This window comes from Ranitomeya imitator, chromosome 3, assembly GCF_032444005.1.
Source record: "Ranitomeya imitator isolate aRanImi1 chromosome 3, aRanImi1.pri, whole genome shotgun sequence".
Classification (NCBI taxonomy): domain Eukaryota; kingdom Metazoa; phylum Chordata; class Amphibia; order Anura; family Dendrobatidae; genus Ranitomeya; species Ranitomeya imitator.
In genome coordinates, this window is record NC_091284.1 from 760831048 (window position 1) to 760858799 (window position 27752).

General features: G+C 45.3%; 1 protein-coding gene across 1 annotated transcript in view; it reads left to right on the forward strand.

Annotated features, from left to right (window-relative positions):
* The first annotated feature begins 2176 nt into the window (after positions 1-2176).
* Positions 2177-27752, forward strand: part of HSPH1 (heat shock protein family H (Hsp110) member 1) — a 48893-nt gene continuing 23317 nt past the window's right edge. The window contains exons 1-11 of the mRNA XM_069759004.1: positions 2177-2623; positions 11480-11537; positions 13818-13958; positions 14042-14164; positions 14336-14435; positions 15883-16016; positions 17373-17617; positions 17943-18171; positions 21292-21398; positions 25882-26015; positions 27162-27370. Coding sequence (XP_069615105.1) covers positions 2517-2623; positions 11480-11537; positions 13818-13958; positions 14042-14164; positions 14336-14435; positions 15883-16016; positions 17373-17617; positions 17943-18171; positions 21292-21398; positions 25882-26015; positions 27162-27370 — 1587 coding nt within the window. The 5' untranslated portion in view covers positions 2177-2516. The remainder of the gene's footprint in view (positions 2624-11479; positions 11538-13817; positions 13959-14041; positions 14165-14335; positions 14436-15882; positions 16017-17372; positions 17618-17942; positions 18172-21291; positions 21399-25881; positions 26016-27161; positions 27371-27752) is intronic.

A 27752-nucleotide genomic window follows, 5' to 3' on the forward strand; every position in this document is an offset into this window, starting at 1 on the left:
GGGAAGGAATTTTTTTCCCCAATGTGGAGCTTACTCTTTGCCACATGGTTTTTTTTTGCCTTCCTCTGGATCAACATGTTAGGGCATGTTAGGTTAGGCCATGGGTTGAACTAGATGGACTTATAGTCTTCCTTCAACCTTAATAACTATAATAACTATATTATACAGGAAGGGGCCCATGATGGGGGACATTATTACAGGAAGAGGCCCATGATGGGGGACATTACAGGAAAGGACACATGATGGGGGACATTATTATAGGAAGGGGCCCATGATGGGGGACGTAGTTACAGGAAGGGGCCCATGATGGGGGACGTAGTTACAGGAAGGGGCCCATGATGGGGGACGTAGTTACAGGAAGGGGTTCATGATGGGGGACATTATTACAGGAAGAGGCCCATGATGGGGGACATTATTACAGGAAGGGGCCCATGATGGGGGACGTAGTTACAGGAAGGGGCCCATGATGGGGGACATTATTACAGGAAGGGGCCCATGATGGGGGACATTATTACAGGAAGAGGCCCATGATGGGGGACATTATTACAGGAAGAGGCCCATGATGGGGGACGTAGTTACAGGAAGGGGCCCATGATGGGGGACATTATTACAGGAAGAGGCCCATGATGGGGGACATTATTACAGGAAGGGACTCATGATGGGGGACGTAGTTACAGGAAGGGGCCCATGATGGGGGACGTAGTTACAGGAAGGGGCCCATGATGAGGGACATTATTACAGGAAGGGGCCCATGATGGAGACATTACAGGAAAGGATATATGATGGGGGACATTATACCAGGAAGAGACCCATGATGGGGGGCGTAGTTACAGGAATTGGCCCATGATGGGGGACATTATTACAGGAAAGGACACATGATGGGGCACATTATAGGAAGGGGCCCATGATGGGGGACATTATTACAGGAAGGGACCCATGATGGGGGACGTAGTTACAGGAAGGGGCCCATGATGGGGGACGTAGTTACAGGAAGGGGCCCATGATGGGGGACATTATTACAGGAAGGGGCCCATGATGGAGACATTACAGGAAAGGATATATGATGGGGGACATTATACCAGGAAAGGACCCATGATGGGGGACGTAGTTACAGGAATTGGCCCATGATGGGGGACATTATTACAGGAAAGGACACATGATGGGGCACATTATAGGAAGGGGCCCATGATGGGGGACATTATTACAGGAAGGGACCCATGATGGGGGACGTAGTTACAGGAAGGGACCCATGATGGGGGACATAGTTACAGGAAGGGGCCCATGATGGGGGACGTAGTTACAGGAAGGGGCCCATGATGAGGGACATTATTACAGGAAGGGGCCCATGATGGAGACATTACAGGAAAGGATATATGATGGGGGACATTATACCAGGAAGAGACCCATGATGGGGGCGTAGTTACAGGAATTGGCCCATGATGGGGGACATTATTACAGGAAAGGACACATGATGGGGCACATTATAGGAAGGGGCCCATGATGGGGGACATTATTACAGGAAGGGACCCATGATGGGGGACGTAGTTACAGGAAGGGGCCCATGATGGGGGACGTAGTTACAGGAAGGGGCCCATGATGGGGGACATTATTACAGGAAGGGGCCCATGATGGAGACATTACAGGAAAGGATATATGATGGGGGACATTATACCAGGAAGGGACCCATGATGGGGGACGTAGTTACAGGAATTGGCCCATGATGGGGGACATTATTACAGGAAAGGACACATGATGGGGCACATTATAGGAAGGGGCCCATGATGGGGGACATTATTACAGGAAGGGACCCATGATGGGGGACGTAGTTACAGGAAGGGGCCCATGATGGGTGACAGGATGGAGGACATTATCACATGGCTGGGGCAAACGTATGTCTTTTTAGGATCTAGGAGCCTATAAGGCCCCTATATTAGCCCAGCATGCAGGCGGTGGGCACTCGTGCACATTCTGCCCCAGGACTCTGGTTCCGCTATGTTTTACATGACACTATTATATTACAGTACATTATAGGTTACATGAGCTCACATCATATCATGTCAGTCACCTGCATTGCTCACATTCTCTCCCTAGCAACAGCAGCGTTCAGGTCGTCCTAGCAACTAATGATGTCACACTCCATCCCTCCATCCTATTGGCCACCGGCAGCGAGTTCTCCAGAACCGTCCAGAACGCGGAAGCGGAAGCGGCATGTGTAGCCGGCGAGCAGTGAGCGGCTGCAGCTTCTGGAATGTTCTTCCACAGGATCTATATCTGTAGCGGCGCCGCCTCCTCCTGCGATTCCTCACACGCTGCTCCCGGCACCGCAGCCGCACTGCTCTGCCCGCTCCCCTCAGTGCCCGCTGTTCTCCCCTCAGTGCCCGCTCCCCTCAGTGCCCGCGCTCTGCCCTCAGTGCCCGCTCCCCTCACTGCCCGCTCCCTGCCCTCACTGCCCTCAGTGCCCGCTCCCCTCAGTGCCCGCTGTTCTCCCCTCAGTGCCCGCTCCCCGCTGCATCAACATGTCGGTGGTCGGCTTCGATCTTGGTTTCCAGAACTGTCACGTCGCCATCGCCCGGGCTGGTGGGATCGAGACTGTCGCCAATGAGTTCAGTGACAGATGCACCCCGTGAGTACAGAGCTGGTGATGGAGAAGTGTGCGGCGGACATGGCTGTGATGTGTATAATGTACGGGCGGCATGTAATGTGTGTAATATCACACTACATCTCTACACTATACACATATTATACTATTCATTACATTATACAGCTATTATACTACATCTGTACATTATACACCTATTACACTGCATCTGTACATTATACAGCTATTACACTACATCTGTACATTATACACCTATTACACTACATCTGTACATTATACACCTATTACACTACATCTGTACATTATACACCTATTACACTACATCTGTACATTATACACCTATTACACTACATCTGTACATTATACACATATTACACTACATCTGTACATTATACACCTATTACACTACATCTGTACATTATACACATATTATACTACATCTGTACATTATACACCTATTACACTACATCTGTACATTATACACCTATTATACTACATCTGTACATTATACACCTATTACACTACATCTGTACATTATACACATATTATACTACATCTGTACATTATACACCTATTACACTACATCTGTACATTATACACCTATTACACTACATCTGTACATTATACACGTATTATACTACATCTGTACATTATACACGTATTATACTACATCTGTACATTATACACCTATTATACTACATCTGTACATTATACACCTATTACACTACATCTGTACATTATACACCTATTACACTACATCTGTACATTATACACCTATTACACTACATCTGTACATTATACACCTATTACACTACATCTGTACATTATACACCTATTACACTACATCTGTACATTATACACCTATTACACTACATCTGTACATTATACACCTATTACACTACATCTGTACATTATACACCTATTACACTACATCTGTACATTATACACCTATTACACTGCATCTGTACATTATACACCTATTACACTACATCTGTACATTATACACCTATTACACTACATCTGTACATTATACACCTATTACACTACATCTGTACATTATACACCTATTACACTACATCTGTACATTATACACCTATTACACTGCATCTGTACATTATACACCTATTACACTACATCTGTACATTATACACCTATTACACTACATCTGTACATTATACACCTATTACACTACATCTGTACATTATACACCTATTACACTGCATCTGTACATTATACAGCTATTACACTGCATCTGTACATTATACACCTATTACACTACATCTGTACATTATACACCTATTACACTGCATCTGTACATTATACACCTATTACACTGCATCTGTACATTATACAGCTATTACACTGCATCTGTACATTATACACCTATTACGCTACACATCACATGATGTCTGCACATCTGTATAATGTGATGTGTAGTGTAATATGTGTATAATGTACAGACGTCATGTACCGTGTGATGTGTAGTGCTACATGACTATAATATACCAGACTGGACCAGTTTCATGTTTATGGGGCCCTTCGGTGACTCTGTCCCAGTGGGGCCCTTCTTTGTTTTTTGAGCTATAACTTTTCGTTTTTTTTTCCTTGCATGAGCTGTAATTTTATCCTGTCGTCCTTGTGGCTTATTGATCTTTTTATTCCATTTTTTGGAACGCTAAGTGAGCAAAAAAACAGCAATTTCATTTATTTTTTATTGTTCAGCTTTTATTATATAAAATCTAATATTTCAATAGGTCAGACAGTTGTGCATGTGACCACACCAAATAGGTTTAAGGGTATGTGCACATGTTCAGGATTTTTTCGCGATAAAAACGTTTACATATGCATCCTATCATTTAGAATTTTTGTGCACATGATGCATTTTTTTCCGCGAAGAAAACACATCGTGGTAAAAAAAAAAAGCAGCATGTTCATTAAGGGTAGGTTCACACAGGACTTTTTTGCTGCGTATTTTTGCTGCGCTTTTTTATGCTAACTTAGGTGCGTTTTTGGTGCGGTTTTTTTGGTGCTTTTTTTTTTTTTTTTTGGTGCGATGTTTTTCTCTTTGTCCACGCCAATGTCCTTGGATTTTCTGCAGCAAAAACGCAGCAAATAATGATACCTGCGTTTTTGCTGCATTTTTTTCAACATCCATTCAAGTCAATGGGTGAAAAAACGCAGCAAAAACGCTGAAAGAAGTGACATGCTCTATGTCAAAAAAACGCAGCAAAGCACCAAATACTGATCACACAAAAAACCAATGTGTGTGCATGAGATTTCTGAAATCTCATAGGCTTTGCTGGTGCTGTAAAAAGCAGCTGAAAATTAGCATTAAAAAACAGCAAAAAAGTCCTGTGTGAATTTACCCTAATTCTGTGGATTTTTTGCGTTTTTCCCACTATTTAATGCATTGGGAAGCTCCGGGAAAAAAACGCATTCGGATTTCTGGCAGAAATGTCTGGTTTTTGTCAGGAAATTTCTGCGCGAAACCCTGAACGTGTGCACATAGCCTAAAGGAAAAATGAAGTAGCCCCTGACCTTGGCTCCATATGCAGCGAGTGTGCTGTAATCACTCCTCCTCCGCAGAGCCGGCTGTCAATCACTGTGACTGTCCGCTCCCTGCACTGCCCCCGATAACTGGAAATGAGCCCTCCCACTGAGGCTACAACTTAATTTTGTTCCTTTATCCACTGCTCCAATAAACCTGCCACCAAGTCAGGGTAAAGCCTCGTCCAGACACCTGTGATGACTTTCTCGTTGGTTACTAGGCTTTCTACATTAAAATTGAATGTGTAGAGTGCTGCAGCCAGTGGCCAAGTCCTCTCTTCTGATGCGCTGTGCAGAGGCAGCAATAAAGCCTCAGACAGACGTCCCCGCATCAGACATCTGAGCGAGGCTTTACCCTGATGGAGCAGGGCTGAGGACGTGTATACAGCACAGCACTGCGACAGTGGCAACATGGTGGCAGCCCGGTATTGTATTTCTAATGCCAGGATACCAACCTGTTATCACTGCTGGAAGAAGTCAGAGCTGGGCTGCAGAGGGAACTTCTTCCAGCAGTTTATATTACAACTAGATGGTGGCCCGATTCTAACGCATCGGGTATTCTAGAATATGTATGTCGTTTGTTTATGATGAGTTTAGAATAATACATTGATCACACAGGATTCGGCCTGCGCCTGTCGCTGATACTACGCGGCCGGCCACGCAGTGTATAGCGCAGCCCACGCAGTGTATAGCGCTGCCCACGCAGTGTATAGCGCTGCCCACGCAGTGTATAGCGCTGCCCACGCAGTGTATAGCGCAGCCCACGCAGTGTATAGTGCTGCCCACGCAGCATATAGTAATGTGGGCATCATATCCCAGTTTAAAAAAAAAAGAAGAATTAAAATAAAAAATAGTTATATACTCCCCTTCTGTTGGCCCCCGGATCTAAGCGGTTACCGACGCTCCTCGCGCGCTCTGGTCCCAAGAGTGCATTGCGGTCTCGCGAGATGACGACGTAGCGGTCTCTTGCGACTGCTACGTCATCATCTCGCGAGATCGCAATGCATGGAGTGGTCACCGGAGCGTCGCGAGGAGCGGGGAAGGCCGGTTCCTGATCCGAGGGGCCGACAGATGGTGAGTATATAACAATTTTTAAAAAATTATTTTTAACATTAGATCTTTCTACTATTGATGCTGCATAGGCACTGACTGCAGGGAGTAAGGAGCGGCCATTTTTCCGCCGGACTGTGCCCGTCGCTGATTGGTTGTGGCTGTTTTGCCGCGACCAATCACACTCCAAAGACGTCTATATGGGAATATAGATCAGGAAGCTGAATGAAGTGATTCCTTGATATCTACAATCCAATGTCTTGTTCCAGTGAAATCTACATTTTTTTTTTTTTTTAGCTGTTAAAGCTTGGTTCACATTGCGTTATGGCTCTACGTTTAACGGACTACGTTACACCGCGGCATAACGAGGTGTAACATAGTCTGTTAACGCCGCCATAGACTGCAATGTTGGACGCATCGCTAGTGCACGCCCACAATGGGCGTGGCCTAGCGATGTGCCGTCATTTGAGTGACGGACCCGAGACACAGGCTGCAGCGTTTCTGGGTCCGTCATCGGTAGCGCAGATGGAGCTAGCAGAAGCTCCATCTGCGCTAGCGCTGTGCAAAAGTCGGCACCTGCGTTAGCGCAGTCCGTTCAACGTAGGCGTTGAACAGACTGCACTAGCACAATGTGAACCTAGCCTTAGGGAATCTGTCACCCCAAAAATCGTATATGAGATAAGGCCATCGCCATCAGGGGCTTATCTACAGCATTCTGGAAACAAACTCATAGGGGTTGTCCCACAAAAAAAGTACGTTTTAAAGGGGTTGTCCACACTTCATTATATAAAGCCCCCACCAATTTAACCCCTTAATGACTGCCAATACGTCTTTTAACTGACCTGAGATATAAGAGAATAGCCTCCCCATACAGATGACAATCCAGCATCTGTTGGTTGTACACTATAGCTGACAACTTGCTGTACCAGCCACGATCAGTATTTGCACCATCTAAATCTGTTTAACCCCTTAGATGCTGCTGTCAATAGTGACTACATCATTATAAATGGTTAACAGTGTGTGGGGGCTTCTTCTTTGTCACAATTGGTGCCTTCAGATCATGATTTTGTGGTCCTGATGTTTGCGATGGCAATTCATGACCAAATAGCGGCCTTAGAGTCTGACGGCTATAGTAATCTGTTTAGAAGTTAGCAACATTTAGGTGGTAAAAATACACATTTTCATTTCTGTCATACCACTTTGCATTAATTCCTGTAAAGCACCTGAAGGGTTAATAAACTACCTGACAGCAGTTTTCAATATGTTTAGGGGTGCTGTTTTTAAAATGGTATCACGATTGGGGGTTTCCCAATATATGGGACCCCTAAAGTCACTTCAAACATGGATAAGTCCCTAAAAAAATAAATTTTGTAAATTTCTTTGAAAAAATGAAAAATTGTTGCTACATTTTTAATCCTCCTAAAATGCTAACAAAATAAAATAACATTTTACAAATGGTGCTGATGTAAAGCAGACATGTGGGAAATGTTATTTCTTAATGGTTTGCTGTTGTATGACTATCTGGATTAACGGGATAATCATTCAAATTTAGAAAATTGCTAATTTTTTAACATTTTTCTAAAATTTTTGATATTTTTTATAAATAAACACAAAAAATGTTGAACAAAATTTACCATTATCATAAAGTATAATGTGTCACGAAAAAACAATCTCAAAATCACTGGGATTTGTTGAAGCGTTGCAGAGTTATTACCACATAAAGTGACACTGGTCAGATTTCAAAAATTTGGCTCGGTCACTAAGGGGTTAAACCTTGTTAAGAATATTTTTGTAAATACCTCTTGTTGCCATCTGTGCCTGTGAGTGGCGCTATCGCTAACCGCTCACTTGGCATCACGTGACCCCGGCTGCAGCCCCCGCTGGCATCCGCTGATGTCGCTGTGAAACCCCCGCCCACAGCCCAGTCAATCAGGAGGAGCGCGCAATAGGGTCACACCCGGGTTCTGAAAATTGTCTTGACATCACTGGCGGCTGCAGCCGGGGTCACGTGACGCCGAGTGAGTGGTCAGTGATAGCGCCACTCACAGGCACAGATTGCTATAAGAAGTATTTACTTCTTTACAAAGTTTAAATCAGTGGGGGCATTATACAGTCTAGTGGACAACCCCTTTATGTAATAGATCTTCGAATAAAATGTTGGAATAACATGTTATGTAAGAGCAGTGAAAAGCATTGAGAAATATAATAAAAAAAATGAAAAAAAAAACCTTAAATAATAAAAACGGTGTATGATGCAAACAAAAGTGCCCCTAAACACAGTAAGTTTTCCCCCAGGGTACCCTCCACATGCATGGGATGATGACCCTACTGTACCCTCCCCCTCCCCTCCCCTCCCCTCCCCTCCCCCTCTCCTCCCCTCCCCTCCCCTCCCCCTCTCCTCCCCTCCCCCTCTCCTCCCCTCCCCCTCCCCTCCCCCTCCCCTCCTCCTCCCCTCCCCCTCCCCCTCCCCTCTCCTCCCCTCCCCTCCCCGACCAAAAAATGGTGACTCACGGTATGATTCTCCAGCTGTGATCTACACACAGCCCTCCAGTCAATATAATACATAGCAGGGCGGTGGAGTCGGTAATCCAAACCACGGAGTCTGACTCCTCAATTTCCTTGTCTTCCAACTCCCCAGCACTGGTCCCTACTGAGCATGTGCATAAAGTGCTGCACAGATTCATCTCCACTAACAGCCGAGATCCTTAGATCAGGAACAGAACCGACATTTATAGGACATTTCAGAACTTCCCCAAATTCTTAAGAAAACATTTCCAGCACATCCTACATTGTACTACTGCACCCAATGTATTAGATTTTAGGACTCAGAGTTGGTCCATTTTATACCAACTCCGACTCCACAGCCCTGACAGTTTGAATGAAAAAAAAATGTTTTTGCTTTTCTCACCATTTTCTGAGACCCCTAACGTTCTTTTCAATTTTTTTATTTTTTTTTATTTTTGCATCCTGAGCTGACGTTTTTACTGATAATATTTTGGGGGTAGATACGTTGTTTTGATCGCCTCTCATTACAATTTGTTGCCCTTTTGCGGCTGCCAAAAAGCATAACTCTGGCGTTTCAATATTTTTTCTCATTATGCCATTTACCAATCGGATTAATTAATTTTATATTTTGATTGGACAAATCTGATTGATATTCTGAATGCAGCGATAACAAATATTTGCTTTTGTATTTTCCTTTTCAGTAGGGCAAAAGGAGGGTGATTTGAACTTCTGAGGGTTTAATTTTTTTTCATATTTTTTTGGAATTTTATTTTTACTGTATTTAATAGTCCTGTAAGAAAGCTCCACCTTAGTGACAGAGCTACTGTAATTTTGACCTTAAAGGGAACCTGTCACCAGGAATAACACTGTTAATCTGCAGATATTTGGTTAATCTGCAGGTTATCAGCGTTATAATTTTCCATATTTATGCTGACACTTACGTGAGGGCTTTTTAGTGTGTGTGTGTGTGTGGGACGAGTTGACATTTCTTTTGGTACAGTACCATTTTTAGACGCATGACATTTTTTGATCGCTTTCTGTTCCAATTTTTGGGAGGCAGAAGGAACAAAAACCAACAATTCGAGAATTGATTTTGTTTTGTTTTTGTAAGTTTTTTTTTTTTTTTTTTTTGTTTTCTTTTTTTGTCGTTCTGCATGTGGTAATATTGATAAGGCAGCTTTATTCCTCTGATCAGTACGATTACAGAGATACCACATTTATATAGTGTTTTTTATGTTTTGTCGCTTTTACACAATAATAAAAATAATTATATTTGCATCGCTGTATTCTGAGAGCTATAACTTATTTTATTTTTGCCCTGACGGAGCTGTACTTGTTTTTTGTGGGACAAGATGACTTTTTCAGAGATACCTTTTTTGTTCAGTAGTATGATGATACTGCATCATTTTTTTAATTTATTTTTTGCCTCGTGCTTATTTATTTATATTTTTGCCGTGTTCACATAGGAGTTAAGTAACTGGACGGGATTATAGGTCTCGTCGTGCCAGACACGGAGATACCAGATATGCATACTTTTTGTTGTTTGTCTGTTCGTCTCACGGTGACGTCACGGGGGCGCTGATTGGAGAGGAGAGTGGGCTTCCTCCCTCTGCCTGCTAAATACTGCAATCGATATCGATCACATTCACAGTATTCAGGGGGTTAAAGTGCCGGGTGTCAGCTTTCAGAATCAGCTTCTAAGTGCGCAAAATCGCCATGACGTGTCCATACGTCTAAGGTTGGGAAGTACCAGGCCGCCTGGACGTATGGATAAAGGGGTTAATGACCAGGCCAAATTTTAGAAATCTGACACATTGTTCTTCATGATGGTGGTAAATTTTGGTCGATTATGATTTGTGTATATTTATGAAAATTTGAAATTTTGCAAATTTTTAATTGTTATGCCGTTAAATCAGATAGTTATGTCAAATAAAAAAATAAATAGCGTTTCCCACATGTCTACTTTACATCAGCACGGTTTTTTTTAATGGGTTACATGCTGCGGTGGTCTGTGCACTGTAATACCTGTATAATATCCAGACATCACATAGCTTTATAGTGGGGATGTCCATGGGGTACATGGAGAAGTCTGAGAACCTTGTGCGATCTCGTCACATTGGAAAATGAGTCAATGACCCACATGTGCCTGGGACTGGCACCATCTGATTAACTCTTTGCTGCCGACCTGGCCCTGTACATTGTAATGTAGACGCTCTGGCAATACTCTGTCACTGGGGAATGATTCTAGCATTTGGCTGTGCGTTAGATGTCAGTGATGCCATTATGTAATAGATCCTAGGCGGTGCCCTCCACGCTGGGTGCTGTGATCTTGCATGTGGCAGGGACTTTAAATGTAGACACGAGCATATTGTCGTCATCATCCGTGTCTGAAATCTTCCGAAAGTCACCTGCCACCCCCTTGATGTCCTGACCTGTGTCCTGGGGATTGTGAGATGGGTACGCCGTGTGGTACATGTGATGTAATAATGTTTCTATATACGTGAGATGAGTGTCTCCGGCACCCACATGTACAGCTGCGGTGCCCACATATAATACGCTAATGTATCACGTGTAGGCATCTGCTGAAAGTTCACGTTCACCCCCTCAGTTTCATCACTTTTGAATGATAATTGGATCCTTTGTTTTCTTGTGTTGTGAGTATTCTGATTTCTGCTGCGGGAGATTTCCTGCTTTTATCCCTTTATGCTTCTCAGGAGATGTTTTCCGTTAAAGCGTCTAATATCCGTTTTCTTCTGGCTGACTGCTGTCTATTTTCAGGGCCGTGGTGTCATTTGGAACCAAGAACAGAACAATCGGCGTTGCTGCAAAAAATCAGGTATGATCTTTAAACTATTGGTAAACAGTTAAAGGGAACCTGTTGCCAGAAAGAAATAAAAATACGCTATTAAGGCTGGTTTCACACTTGCATTGCTGGCACTACGTATGGCAGCGTGTTTCCTACATGATGCTCTGCCGCCTGCATCCTACGTACCTATCTTTAACACTGGGTACGCAGGGACATGCGTTGTATTCGGATGTGTCTGCATGTGGCGATGTGAGGTGTGCTGCGACCGCACGGAAACGCAAGTGAAACCATCCTAACCTGCGGGTTAATAGTGTTATTATGCTGGCTGGCGCTAGCACTTAGCTGAATACTGCAGGTAGAAAATCAACTTTATTTCCCCTGCAGCATTCCGGTTTCAGTCACGTTGGCAGCGCTGGCACGGTTTCAGTCATCGCTCTGAATGTGCAGAACAGCGGCTCTAATCGTGGCCCTGACTGACACTCGCTCTGCATCCGGGCCGGCTGTGTATTCAGACCGGTGACTGAACCCTCGGCGGCACTGCCTCCGTGATTGAGACTGGCACACTGCTGGGGAGAATAAAGTTAATTTTCTCCCTGCAGCATTCAGCTAAGTGCAGGCGCCAGGCAGGTTAATAATGCGATTAACCTGCAGATTAAACCCATATGTGCTTTTAAGATCATTTTTCTGGTGACTGGCGTCCTGTACCCTTCTGATGGGAATCCCTGCAATCACATATCCTGTTGCTTAGTTTTAGCTGATTTAGGAAAGCGGAGTGTCACATCCAAGAAAAGAAAATACAAAAAAAAAAACGTGCAGGTATAGTTGTAAGCCATGTACTAGAGCAGGGACTAAACGGAGAAAATGACGACATCCTCTCTAGCTGCTCACTTCAAGTCGTCGGGGCGCCGCTCACTATACTGTATCAATGCTGCTAATTGACTGACAGCCTGCTCTGGGAGCACATACACTGCAGAGCAGACTGTCAGTCATTGTGCAGTGGAGCGATTACAGTTCACTCTCTATAGTGACCGGTTATGGTAACAGCGTGTGGTGCAGGGAGGATATAACTTCCTTTCTCCCAGAAGCCACTGCTCCAGTAAGACTGCGACGCATGATTTAACCCTGCTGTTCTGTTCGGTCTGGGGAGACCTATTTTGAACTTTGGTATTTTTTGGGGTGTTCAAGATGCGGTTCTGAAACTTGTGGTTGATTGACTTAAATGAGGATGGGTCGGTCGGCCACGGGTTTCAGAGCCGCATCTTGAATATTTTAAAGAATATTGAAGTTCAAAGTCGGTCATTTTTGACCAACAGAACAGCAGGGTTAAATGATTTTGGAATTGACAGGTTCCCTTTAAAGGTTGTTCCACGAGGGCCAGTGACCGGCAGAGCCTTTTTGTAAGACAATAATTCCCGATCATTGCCTCGTGTAAACATAGCAGTGATCAGCTGAGGAATAAGGACCGTGCTCGTTCAACAACGGTTTAGATATTTTTGTCAGCAGCAGCACATCTGCATTTATACTCGTGGTTTCTCCATATGAGAACTAGGTAATGAGGTGTTGTATCCCCTGGGAAGTGGCGGTCATTTCTGCTGCATTGTCCATTTTTCCATCTCTTTGTAGGAAATGTGCAATATGCAGAGAGGAAGAGGACTGGAACTCTAGTGCCACCTATAGGAAGTAGCGGTCCTAACAGTCAATATCCACTCTCCAATGAGACTTGTGGCACGGCTCATTAAAGGGTCGACATTGACTGTTAGGATCGCTGCTTCCTATAGGTGGCACTAGAGTTCTAGTCCTCTTTTCCTCTCCGGAGGGACAATTTGCATATTTCCCAGAGGAGTATTGCGACTTATAAGTCGCCTCACTTTGGCATGTCACTCTCCACAAGGTGAAATGTTACTCCTTTCTAGGAAATGTCACAAAGCTGCTGCCAATATGGAAACTGGGCACGCATCGGTGGCTGTATGGGCACAGTTGGGTTTTTTCTTCCTCTACATCTGTATTAAACTTCTTGATTTTTAAGGAGGTGGGGATAATTTTTAGACAACTCCTTTTTGAAAGGGTTCTCCACTCTTAACACAAAACTGTCAATAGATGCCAGGAGGCTAAATTAATAAAACTAGATGATTCGCACCCTCTCCAGCTTTTGTCTGCTCCAGTCTCTGTGTATTGGCTGCGGCGGTGATGTCACTGTCGCCCCGCTTTTCTAGTAATGCTAGTGAAACACGCTTTTTTTTTTTTTTTTTTTTTCCTTGCTAAACCAGCAATAATTAATCTACATGAATATTTCCTCTTCTTCTTTTCCAGTTAGTCACAAATGCGACCAACACAGTATCCGGCTTCAAGAAGCTCCACGGCCGAGCGTTTAACGATCCTTTTATCCAGAAGGAGAAGAAGAATTTGGCCTATGAACTGGTCCAAACAAATAATGGAGGAGTGGGATTGCGTGTATGTGTCTAGTTCTTTTCGGTATTTGTTGTGCTTTTATTTCTGCGCTCACTGAGTGTTTGACTCTTTTTCCATTATATTAGGTGATGTACATGGATGAGCCGCACGTATTCAGTGTAGAACAGATCACGGCAATGCTCTTAACAAAACTGAAGGAGACCGCAGAGAGCAACCTGAAGAAGCCGGTGACCGACTGTGTCATATCTGTACGTAGCCACAATGGCGGCCATCCCCGGTTTAGTACAAGGAGAATCTATCATTTCTTGACCGTTACTCTGTAACCATTGAACACCCCAGTAATATGCCTGTGCAGGGCACAAGTGGTGTATGGTGACTGGGACTGAACGTCATACAGACCATGTTCTTCATTTTGGCAGGTTCCCTCCTTCTTCACAGATGCCGAGAGAAGGTCGGTGCTGGATTCGGCACAGATCGTCGGCTTGAACTGCCTAAAACTGATGAGCGATATGACAGCAGGCAAGTCCCTCCTTATGGGAGTCTCGTTACTTTGTATCCAGGTTAAAGAACCGTGATTATTGTATGCCGGATTATATGGTTCTACCAGCCAGATGAATGTCGGTTCACCCAGAGATTCCCACAACCCTCATCACCTTCACAAAGTACAATTAACGCTGCAGCCTATTTTGTTTTCCACATAGGGTGCGGGAGAATGGGGGAAAAACTTCCAAGTGATGTGAAATTGTGCAAATATTGCAATTTGGGAATTGTTTTTACAGTGTGTTTTTTTTTTTTTTTTTTTTTTGGTAAAAACGGCCTTGCAATATGATTCTCTTCACCAATCGCATTACAGTAATACCCTACATGTCCAGTTTTTTTTTGGTAAAAAAGACAGAAGTTAGCAAAAAAAAAAAATTGGGAGTTGTAATCATTTTCCGAGACCCATAACATTTTATTTTTTGGCCAATGGAGCTGTGTGATGGCTTATATTTTGTGGGGCTAGACAATGTTTTTATTGTTATCATTTTGGGATAGATGTCTTTTTGATCGCTTGTTAAAGCATTTTTTTTTTTTTTTTTTTTGTGGAATTTCAGCAACCCAAAAAAGTAATTCTGGCATGTAAAAAGTTAACAATCGCGGGCAGGGCGCTGCTCCACCCGCGATTGGTAGGGGCAGGTCCCGGCTTCAATAGTCATCACCTGCTGGGTATGTGACGGACTCGTGGCGTGCATCCTCTTCTGACATGCGCCGTATGTGTACGCCGGGTGTCATGAAGGAGGTTAAACAGCACCTGTGTAATAATACAAATCTGCTAATAGCCGACTGCCGGGGCCAGGGAAGCTTTTCATAACCTCTTTAATGACATTTATTTAGTATTTGCATTGGTCATTACAATGCAGGATGTTACGGCTCATAATAATAACTCAGAAGCAAAGTGACAGCGAGCGCCTTGTAATGCCATGGCGACAGCTTAAGGTCTACCCTTACTAAGTGTTTTACCTGAACTTGTCGCATAGCAAATGCACGATATATGAGACCGCAGCACAATTGGCTTTTAGACTATGTGCACACGTTGCGGATTTTGCTGCAGATCCGCAGCGGTTTGGCAGCTGTTTTTCATGCGTTGTGCAGTACCATGTTAATGTATGAAAAACGAAATCCGCTGTGCCCATGGGTTGGAAAATACCGCGCGGAAACGCTGCATTGTATTTTCCGCAGCATGTCAATTCTTTGTGTGGATTCCGCAGCGGTTTACACCTGCTCCTCAATAGGAATCCTCAGGTGTTAAACCGCTGGTGGAATCCGCAGTAATTCCGTGAAAAATCCGCACCAGAATCCGCAGCGTGTGCACATAGCCTAACACTCTTCCTTGGTTACAGGCTCGTTATATTATTTAGTTTTACAACCATCGTATCGATCACCTTGTTTACACCTATAGCTTTAACCCTTTTGTTTCTATCTTTAGTTGCCCTGAACTATGGCATTTACAAGCAGGATCTCCCGGAACCTGACGAAAAACCCAAGATTGTGGTTTTTGCTGATATGGGACATTCATCTTTCCAGATTTCTGTTTGTGCCTTTAACAAGGGCAAATTAAAGGTACAGTGATCACAATAATAATTGTAAACAGGACAATTATTTTCAGAGATTCAGAAACGTAAATACGTTTTGTTACTGTAAGCATTGTCCACCTTAAAGGGGTTGTCTGCAACTTTAAAGGGAACCTGTCACCAAAAAAAAGATGATATAAACCGGCAGATATGAGGTTAATCTGCAGGTTAATGGCGTTATTATGCTGCCCGGCACCAGCACTTAGACTAACGCATTGGAGAGAAAAAGAACTTCATTCTCCCCAGCTGCGTTTCCGTTTCAGTCACGGGGGAGGCGGCAGCGTGGTTTCAGTCACGGGGGTGGCGCCGGTTTAGTCACCGCTCCAAATATAGAAAGCGGCAGCTGTATCTTTGCTGCTGGCCTTAATGCAGAGCCAGTGTCAGGGCTGGGGGGCATGGTTACAGGCTCCACTCTGTATAGTCAGAGCGATGACTGAACCGGCGCCGCTATTAACCTCATATCTGCCGGTTAATTGCCTTTTTTGTAGTGACAGGTTCCCTTTAACATTGATGGCTTATCCTTAGAGGTCATAAATGTTTGATCATTGGGGTGTGACACCATGCACCCCCACCCATCAGCTGTTCCCGGTGTCGGCGGCAGATGCTCAGTTACGGAGCTGCACCGCTCTGTCTGTGTAGTGGCGGTGTCCGGGTGCTGCCCATCTGCTCCCTATTTAAATCAGTAAGGGGTAGATTGCAGCACCCGGCTGCAACCACTGTACAGTAGACAGAGCTGCGCTGTGCTCCTTTGTAACTAAGCAGTTCTGGTCGACCCTCACCCATCAACTGTTCCCGGGATCCGGGTGTCACACCCCACTGATCAGACATTGATGACCTCTCCTAAGGATAAGCCATCAGTTAGTCTCAGACAACTTCTTTAAAGGGACTTTCGAGTATATACAAAGGGAATGTAATTTGCCATTTCCCAATGGCTGTTGGAATTACTTCACATTTTCTTTTTTTTTTTTTTTCTTTCGCTTTACTGTATTTGTATCATGCAAGCTGTTTTCTCCAGAAATGTCATTTTAAAGGGATTGTCCAGTCTCACAAGAAAAGTTAGCAGTCCCTGTATGTTACTGCGGAATCGCCATAGAGTGCGATGTGTACACTCACATTTCCCCAGTGATTCCCTTGTGGGTGGGAGATTTCCATACTTGGGGTCTCTGTTACTGATTCTTGCAAGAAACCGGTGAGTAGTCGGCTCATGACCGCACACCCACACTTGGAATACAGGGGAGGAATCGTGACAGTATGCAATGTGCACACGATCACGTCTTCATCAGGCTGCAGACGTTTGAGATCGGACAGCTCCTTTCAAATATACTTTTTATCTTCCCTTCCCCAGGTTTTGGGCACAGCCTTTGATCCATATTTGGGAGGAAGAAACTTTGATGAAAAACTGGTTGAACATTTCTGTGTCCAGTTCAAAACTAAATATAAGTTGGATGTGAAATCTAAAATCCGGGCCGTTCTGCGCCTCTATCAGGAGTGTGAGAAGCTGAAGAAGCTCATGAGCAGCAACAGCACCGATCTTCCACTGAATATTGAGTGCTTCATGAACGATCTAGACGTGTCCGGACGGATGAACAGGCGAGTGTTTTATTTTACATGGTTTATCTCATCGCTCATTTCTTCATTGGAAAGGGAGTGGTGCCAATGACGGCAAGTCTGCACATATTGCCAGTCGTGCACTTGTCCTTGCAAATGTGCGTCGTCATCGGTGCCACTCACCTGGTGTAGAAGTGAACATCGCTGGACAAATCCTTTAGCTTTGAATTTGGAGGTTCGCCAAAGTTGGGAATGGCATGTGATCTATTTCTTTGATTAAGGCTCGCCTGGTCAGTTTTTCACTTAGTTTTCCTGCCTGGATCTGTTAGCGCTTGATGTTACCTGATGAATGTTATGTGATCTCCAGGTCAGAGTTTGAAGCCTTATGTGCGGAGCTTTTGCACAGAATTGATGCCCCCTTGTGCTCGCTAATGGATCAGATTCAGCTCCGAGTAGAGGATATCGCTGCAGTAGAAATCATTGGGGGTGCGACTCGTATTCCAGCCGTGAAGGAGCGCATTGCTAAGTTTTTCGGGAAAGATGTCAGCACCACTTTAAATGCCGATGAAGCTGTTGCAAGAGGCTGTGCTCTGCAGGTAATATGTCTAATAGATGAGAACGATGTGTGTGGGTAAGGGAAAAAAATATATTCTGTCAAGTTTTGCAATAGTCTTATTAGCCCCTAGACCCAAATAAAATAAAAAAATGCTATGCCCACTTATTTCCATTAATATCTGAATATCCTTTTTATTGGCCAAAACAAGTATATTTCCTTTTTTCTCACATGCTGTCTTTACAAATTTTGCTGCTCTGTGGTTTGTGGTGCACTACAGCCTGCATCCATGTGAGGCTGGCAATGATATACTTGCCTTGGATACTTGTTTATATGAGGTCCCACTGCTTGCCATTATTACTCCGTTTTTGTAAAACTCTATGGGACATAGCTTCCGAAAGCTAGAATTTCCTTGCTCCCAAGTCCATTATTTAGGGTTTGCATGTAGAGGGCCCTGATAATGGCTTGGCTGGGCTCCGAGCTGGGGCAGCATTCAGAAAAAAGCAGACTAAGGGCCCCTTTCCACTTGTGAGAAAAACGGACGAGTGCAATCCGATAAAAAATCGGATTGCACTCGGACCAATGTTTTTCAATAGGTGACATTCCATTTGCGAATTTTTTTTTTTTTCCCCAGCCGAAATCGGACTGAGAAAAATCTGTGTCGGCTGAGGAAAAAATCGCAGCATGCTGCGTATTGCTGAGATTCTCGGAAGAGACTCGCCAATGCAAGTCAATGGGTGCGAGAAAAAAAACGCATGGAATACGGACCATCCGTATTCCATCCGTTTTTTACGGATACCTTACCATTCTGTGGCACAGAACACTGTAAATAGTCCTGTAAATGACTGTATAAAAATAGTTGCAGAGAAAAAAAACGGATTGCATACGGATGTAAAAACGGATGATGCGATTAAAAAATCGCATGACACTCGCATGACAATCGCACACGTTACATCCGTTTTTTCGGTCCGTAAATCGGACCGTTTTTTTCTCACACAAGTGGAAAGGGGCCCTAAGGCTGTGTGCACACGATGCAGATTTAGTGCTGATCTGCAGCGTTTTTTTCCGCGCAGAAGCGCTGCAGATCTGCACTGTGATTTACAGCACCGTGTAAATCAATGTGAAAAAAAAAGCTGTGCACATGGTGCAGAAAAATCCTCGCAGATTTCAAAGAAGTGCATGTCACTACTTTTGTGCGGATCTGCAGCGTTTCTGCACCCCTCCATTGATAGAAATCCGCAGTGGTAAAAACTGCAGAAAATCCGAACAAAATCTGCATCAATTCCGCACAAAAACCGCAGCAAATCCGCAGCTGTGGATTCTGCCAGGAGATGCGGATTTTGTGCAGAAAATTCTGCACCTCTTTTCTTACGTGTGCACATAGCCTAAGACGGGCACTGGGCATGCTAGGAAACTAGGCTTATTATTGTAGCTGGAGAGAGGTGGCTGGGCAGGCCTCTGCTGCTCATGATCTGCTCTGGCAATTTATGATTGAGACATGAGGTCACCCTCGTAGGAAAATACACAGAACGAGCATTACAATACACACACCGCGGTGAGGCTGAGCAAATGCAGTGGACAGAACTAGAGGGAATCTGTTACCAGGTTTTGCCATCTAAGCTGAGAGCAACATGGTGTAAAGGCAGAGACCCTGACTCCAGTAGTGTCACGTACTGGGCTATTTACTGCAGGTTTAATAAAATCTCGGTTTCTCCCTTGTGTGTTGGGTTATAGATTACATATGTATCACAATCTGAGAGCACAAGAATGTAGAGACAGAGATCCTGGTTCCAGCGATGTGTCACCTACTGTTCTCCAATTAGGTGGCACCATCCTGGTGACAGGTTTCCTTCAGAGATGGTCTAAGGTGCACACTGCACTTCAGGAGATACGCGCCAGACTGTACTGTCTTTATTTGCTCTGTCCGACCATACAGAGCTGTTCAAGTTCATAGACTGCACAGACCACAGGTCCTGGCCAAGGGAGGAAGTACAAGTGAATATGCTGACCACATAATCGTCCTTGCCGCTGTTTGTCTGTGAGACAACACATTGCCCTGTCTGTTTGTTTTATCACAGGAGCAAATCTTTTTTCCATGTCACCAGCCCTGTGAGCTGATTGTAAATCAAGTCAGTGACTTGGAAGCTCTGCCGGCCGCTAAGCTCATGTCACTGACTTATTTATTAATGATAAGCTCAAAAGACTGGGGTCACATCCGAAACATTCAATCCTGTGATAAACGGACAGGGAAATGTTACCTCACAGAAAGAAGCTGCTGTGAGCCCGGGGTTTTGTGGTCAGTATATTCACTTGTTCTTCCCTTGCCAGGAGCTGTGGTATGTGCCAAGGATAGGTTGGAGCAGCTCTGCATGATCAGAAACAGCCATTAGGGTATGTGCACACGTTCAGGTTTTTTCGCGATAAAAACGCATTACAAACTGCAGACATATGCATCCTGTCATTTAGAATGCATTCTGCAATTTTTGTGCACATGATGCGTTTTTTTTCCGCAAAAAAAAACCTCATTGCTGTTAAAAAAAAAAAAAAAAGCGGCATGTTCATTAATTTTGCGGATTTTTCGCGTTTTTCCTGCTATTCTATGCATTGGGAAAAAACGCGCCAAAAGCGTGAAAAAGAAAACGCATGAGGATTTCTGGCAGAAATGTCCGGGTTTTTGTCAGGAAATTTCTGCTAGAAAATCCTGACGTGTGCACATACCTTTACACAATACACAGCAGGGGCACGTTTAAAAGATTATCTCAGCACAGGAACATTTTTTTTTTTTATCGCATCCAATTCTGAAACTTGTTATTATTCCAAGATATATTGATTAACATGTACTTTGTTCGTGGGAAAACCCTTTACGGCAATGAAGTTTATTTGAAAAGAAGTCAGCATTTACAAGAATGACAACGTTCCTTATCTTGTTGAACCTGCCCAGTGTTGATATAGAAATACAAGTTGGGGGTGAAGGAATCTTCAGTGATGTCTGAGATATCAGAGAAGTGAAGGATGAATTGAAAAGGTTGAAATATGCACATTTCACATAAGGATAGGTGTAAAAACCGGATCGCGCAGATGATAAAAGCCCTTGGATTTCTAATAGAAGTCTTTCCTTTATCACAACTTCTTGCCTGTGATCATCTCACATTTTCTTTTGCAGTGTGCAATTCTGTCTCCGGCCTTCAGAGTCCGAGAGTTTTCTGTCACAGATGTCGTACCCTATCCCATCTCTCTGAAATGGCGCATGGAATCAGATGAGGTTGACGGGTGAGAAGAAATTATGTAAACTTGTTGCCTAACTTCCCTAGAAAGCCTTCTTTGATATTTGATCTTAAATAGTTATGGTATATCGCTGAGAGAGGGGCACAGATCCCTTTTGGCACTTGCTTTGTGCTCACATTCGCCTGCAAACATCAAATACTGCTCCAGATCTTTGTCAATCTAATCCACAATACTGGCTTGAAGGATTATTCTCCTCTTGTTGAATGGATCAGATTGCAAAGTGCTTGTTAATAAAAATAAATAAAAAAAAAAAGCAGCATACCAATTTGCTTTTTATTAAATTCTCTCCAAAGAGAAAAACTTTTAGTTCTATAGTTCATTTCTTCTTGTCTAGGTTACCGACCACCTTTGCAATCAATGAGTGATGTTTAGTGTCAAAGGCTGGTAATGCTGCACATTTGTTTTTCTCCGTCCTGGCTTTGTCCGAGGAAAATATCAGACATGTGCGCTGCTCCGTAGTCCTGGTGCGATCCAATATTTTGTCAGATCGTATTGACTTGAAAATACAGTCATGTGCACGAGCCCTTAGATGGTGTAAGCATTTCTCTAAAGGTGGCAGACTTCTGTAGTTGCCAGCTACAATCCCCCTGCACTTCTTTGCAGAGGCAAAGCCGGGCGAGTTCTCATTTCAGACGAGAAGTACAATCACACCGCCAATCAGGACTGCACTGCCCCTCCCCCAGCTATCAGGAATTTGAGAGGCAAGGGAGCGCTGTGCTCCTGAAGAATGATCATGAGACAATCCCTTTAACGGCATAAGAGTGATGGCATAATATTGAAAAATTGTATATTTTTTAATTTAATACTATAGTATGTGAGCAGCTCATCACCATATTTCCACTGCACATTGGTGTAGCTCATATCTGTTGGAACCGGTCACCAGATTTGTCCCATATGAGGTAAGATCCCCCTGTAAGCCCCCGTATGCTACATTCTCTAATGCTGTATATATGCCCCAATCCAGCCTGCAAAATGAGAAAAAGACCTTTCATTATACTCCCCTAAGGGGCGGTCGCATCCAATATGCGTTGCCGTCTTGGTCCAGTGCCTCCCTTCTTCTTGTGATGCCGTCTTACCTTCTGTACTTCATGTGGATGACACATCCTATGTCATCCACAGTGTTGCATCGCGCTCCTGCGCAGGTGTATTTCTCTATCGCCTTTAATTGGGGGACACAGGAACCATGGGTGTATGCTGCTGCCACTAGGAGGCTGACACTATGCAAATAAAAAAGTTGGCTCCTCCTCTGCAGTGTACACCCTACCGACAGGAAGTAGGATTTTCAGTTTAGCTTAGTGTCAGTAGGAGGTGGACACGGGTCTTTCATTAGACCCTCATATACCTCAATGTGCGTCGTTTCTTTTCAGATTTTATGGAGGGATACAGGGTGAACAGTCACACCTGTAGTCCCACATTATGGACTATGAGTACGGCATGTACTGCCACCCCGTATCCTCATAGATCCCACAGCAGGACCAAGATCCTAGCACACAAGCGTGCTTAGAAGTCCGGTCCTGCCTCCGACCCCACCCACTCGCCCACCAGAGCCTGTCGGTTGGAGGAGACGAGGACGTCCATCAGCTCCCTGGACGTCTGATATTTTCCCTAGAATGTTCTTTGACACTTGTCGGACCAGAGTCTTCCTTCCCGAAGACAGGATATCCCTCCTTTGTCGGGAAGTTCGCTTGCTCCAAGGTTCTCGGCTCCCCTCCTTTCCGATGGGCCATAAAGGTCCTAAGGAGGTTGGTTGCAACATCGGAAGCAATTTTCCCTTCGCCCGTTTCATTCAAGACTTCTTCAGCAGGCTATTCTATCACAGGTCTGTCTTCTCCCTTCATCGTCCGATCCGGCTTTCTCCCGGGTCCAACGGTTCCTCGACTGGTGGCCGAGGTCACTTCTCTTATCCCAGAGCAGATCCTTCACAGCATATCCTTCCTTCCAGTTCCCTGGCAGGTGGCGACGACGACGCCAGCCTGCTCGGCGGAGGCGTGGGGCTTTGTCACCTGTTCTTTTCAGGGTTGTTGGTCGGCGCAGGAGTCCTCTCTGCCGATCAATGTCCTCGAGTTCCGGATCATCTTTCTGTCTTTCCTTCACTGGGTAAGGATTTTCAGCAGCCTGCCAATTCGGATCCAGACAGACAATGACACAGCAGTGGCATATGTCAACCACCAGGAGTGGACTCTGAGTTCTCTGGCCTTGGCTGAGATTCCAGGATCTTCCTTTGGACAGAGGCAACGGTCCTGGTGAGATCCGCAGTGCATGTCCCCGGCATGGACATTTAGGCCGCCGACTTCCTCGGCCGCGAGGGCCTCGCGGCAGGGGAATGGTCCTTACTTCAGGAGGTCTCCTATCAGATTGCTCTTCGATCGGGGACTCCAGAGGAGGACCTCACGGCACCCCGATTAAACAGAAAGGTCCCTCGGGTCGTCCCAAGGTCCCGCGATCCTCTCGCAGTGGTGTTGACACTCTGGCCATTCCTTGGTTGCAGTTCGTGCTCCCCTATTGGTTCCCACCCCTTCCCTTGCTTTCCAAGCTGTCGAAAAAGATCAAGGCGTAAGGGGTGCCGGTCATTCTGATCGTCCCGGATTGGCCCAGGAGGTCTTGGTTTGCGGACATCGTCAATCTTCTCGTGGACGCCCCTGGTGCCTTCCAGACAGACCCGAGCTGCTGTCCCAGGGTCCGATCTGCCACCCGAATTATCGGTCGCTCAGTTTAACGGCATGGCTGTGGACACCACAGTTCTAAGAGCATCCGGCCTTTCGGCCCGGATGAGTCACACTGTAATCCAGGCTAGGAAGCCTTCGTCTTCCAGGATCTACTATCGTACCTGGAAGATTTACTTTCGTTGGTGCGAGTCCAACCGCTTTTCACCTATGTCCTTTTCCCTGCCTTCCATTTGGTTTTCCTTCAGGCAGGACTGGATTTGGGCTTCGCTCTTAGTTCCCTAAAGGGCCAGGTCCCTGCGCTCTTCTTCCCTTTCAGAAGACGTTATCTTCTCAGCCACAGGTTAAGACCTTCCTTCAAGGAGTAGCCCACACTGTCCCTCCGTGCAGGGCCTCTGTGGATTCATGGGATTTAAAGGTTGTGCTGGTCGTTCTTAGGGGTTCGCCCCTTTGAGCCTCTCAGGGAGGTTTCCCTGTCAGTTCTATCTCGGAAGGTGGCTTTTCTCAGGTCTATCACTTCGATCCGCCGTGTTTTCGAGTTGGCGGCCATTTCTTGCCGACCTCCTTTCTTGATTTTTCCACCAGGACAAGGTGGTCCCAGGCCTCCGCCTTCCTTCCTTCACGAGTTGGTTTTCACCTTTCAACCTCAACGAGGACATCGTTCTACCTTCCTTTTGTCCAGCTCCGACTCATCCTCTGGAGCGATCGTTGAACAGGCTGGACCTCGTCAGGGCAGTGAGGATCTCCCTGGCTAGCATGGCCGCTTTCCGAAAGATGGATTCTCTTTTCACCATCCCTGATGGCGCGCGTAGAGGCCTGCCGGCTTCCAAGGCGACAATTGCTCGCTGGATCAGAACGGCAATTTTGGAAGCTTACCGGGTCAAGAACAGAGTGCCCATTCCTGAGATAAAGGCTCACTCTACCCGGGCAGTCGGCGCTTCCTGTGCGGTACGTCACAGGGCTTTCGCCGACGGCTTTGCAAAGCGGCAACCTGGTCTTCCATCCACACGTTTCGCCGAACTTTACAAGGTCCATACCTATGCTTCGGCGGACGCCAGCCTGGGCAGAAGGATCCTGCAGGCGGCAGTGGTGAGTCCTCGGACCTGATGGGAAGTCTGTTTTTCCAACCCCAGGGACTGCTTTGGGACGTCCCATGGTTCCTGTGTCCCCCAATGAAAGGCGATAGAGAAAACAGGATTTTTGGTTGCTTACTGTAAAATCTGTTTCTCGGAGCCTTCATTGGGGGACACAGCACCCTCCCAAGTTGAACAGCTCTGTTTACGTTTGAGTTCTTTGAACACTCTGAGTGTTTAATATGTGGAGCGCCGTGGAATTTGTTGGCCCTATATAGATAAAGTTTATTATTATTATTATATTATCATTCTTTCTCTTTTACACGTTGCTTCTCCTACTGCTTTCTCACTAACTGAATATCCTACTTCCTGTCGGTGGGGTGTACACCGCAGAGGAGGAGCTAACTTTTTATTTGCATAGTGTCAGCCTCCTAGTGGCAGCAGCATACACCCATGGTTCCTGTGTCCCCCAATGAAGGCTCCGAGAAACAGATTTTACGGTAAGCAACCAAAAATCCTGTTTTCTCTGCCCTGTCGAGCATAGAAGTATGGATTGGGGGCTTATGTACAGCTTATATACAGCATATTAAAATGCTGCATATGGGGGCTTATGCCATAGAGGGGGAGGAGTAGTGTGGTGACAATGTAAATGCAGGCTGAAGTATGTAATTGATTACATTAGTTATTACAAAGCGGCACATTAATAATGATCTTACCTTAATCATCTTCCAGATTCTATGAAGTCTTCCACAAGAACCACACAGCTCCCTTCTCAAAAGTCCTCACTTTCCACAGAAAGAATCCTTTCCAGCTGGAGGCCTATTATTCTGACCCTGCCGGCATTCCTTATCCTGAAGCTAAAATGGGTACAGTATATTTAGGATTGGTGCTCTGCAGGAACTGGGAATTCTCTGGTTTAGCTTGCGGTTACAATTCCTGTGTATTCTCTAGTATAAGCAGAGTTCTTCAGCACTTTTTTTTGTGCTGCAATCCCTCCCTTCCCTCGGCTTATACTTGAGTGAGGGTCCAGAAGATTGAGGGGCAGCGGCGGAGCAGCAGGTTACAGGAGGCAGGGGCCGGCTGCTGCGGCTAACTCCTGTGCCCGCTGCTTAAGAGAATGAATATTCACTGTGCTGGCATAATGGCACGGCACACAGTGTCACCCGCAGAAGCCGGCTTCCTGCAGCAGCTGGGCGGTCACGTGTGCTCGCTACTTAAGAGAGGGGGGCCATGCATACCAGGATGGGGATGAGGGGGACCATGCATACCAGGATGGGGATGAGGGGGGGCATGCATACCAGGATGGGGATGAGGGGGGCCATGCATACCAGGATGGGGATGAGGGGGGCCATGCATACCAGGATGGGGATGAGAGGGGCCATGCATACCAGGATGGGGATGAGAGGGGCCATGCATACCAGGATGGGGATGAGGGGGGCCATGCATACCAGGATGGGGATGAGGGGGGGCATGCATACCAGGATGGGGATGAGGGGGGGCATGCATACCAGGATGGGGATGAGAGGGGCCATGCATACCAGGATGGGGATGAGAGGGGCCATGCATACCAGGATGGGGATGAGGGGGGCCATGCACACCAGGATGGGGATGAGGGGGGGCATGCACACCAGGATGGGGATGAGAGGGGACCATGCACACCAGGATGGGGATGAGAGGGGACCATGCACACCAGGATGGGGATGAGAAGGGCCATGCATGCCAGGCTTATACTCGAGTCAATAAGTTTTCCCATTTTTTTTTATTTTTATTTTTTGTGGTAAAATTGTGTGCCTCGGCATATTCGAGTATGTTGATTGCTTTGGCTGTATAAAGGAACGCTAGTGGCTAAAAATCTGACTTCAGTGTACGCTTTCTGTTCACACATTTATGACCTATTCAAGGACGGATATATTTGGTTATCAATATTTGGGCCAAATATGTGCGACAACACTGTATGTTGTATGTAATGCTTCTCTAAAGAAAATCTAAAGCCGAAACCTCTCCATCCACAGGTCAATTTTTTATTCAGAATATTTCTTCATCCAAAGACGGAGAAAAAGCTAAAGTGAAAGTGAAGGTTCGTGTGAACACTCACGGCATTTTTAGCGTTTCTACTGCTTCTGTGGTAGAGAAAATGGAGGTGGATGAAAGTGATGAAAAATCTACAGAAAGTGGTGTGAAGGCAAAGCACCAAGGCTCCGTGGATGCTATGGAAGAGGATGTAAGTAGTAGAGTTCCTGGGAACAGATGGGTCTAAGAGGACAGGAGTCGGGCCCCTCTTGGATGGGTAATGGGGAGGACAGTTTATATCGAGAGAAGTCACTGGGAGAAGTCACTGGGTTAAATGTATCTGCACTCAAAAGACAGAAATAGGTCATGTGGGGGCGGTTTTTTTTTTTTCGCTTCAGATTCGGGTTTTATAAAATTGTGATACAAAGGGTGACAAAAACCAAACCCTTTGACATTTTGCACCAGACTTTTCCACCGTGATGCTCCGATACATGTTGATCAACGCTGCTTGGTAGAAAACTTGTCCCTGAGCTCTCTACCAATCAAAGCTTGTGTTTCTACGAAGTCAGAGATCTCCTTATCATGTAAGTCTC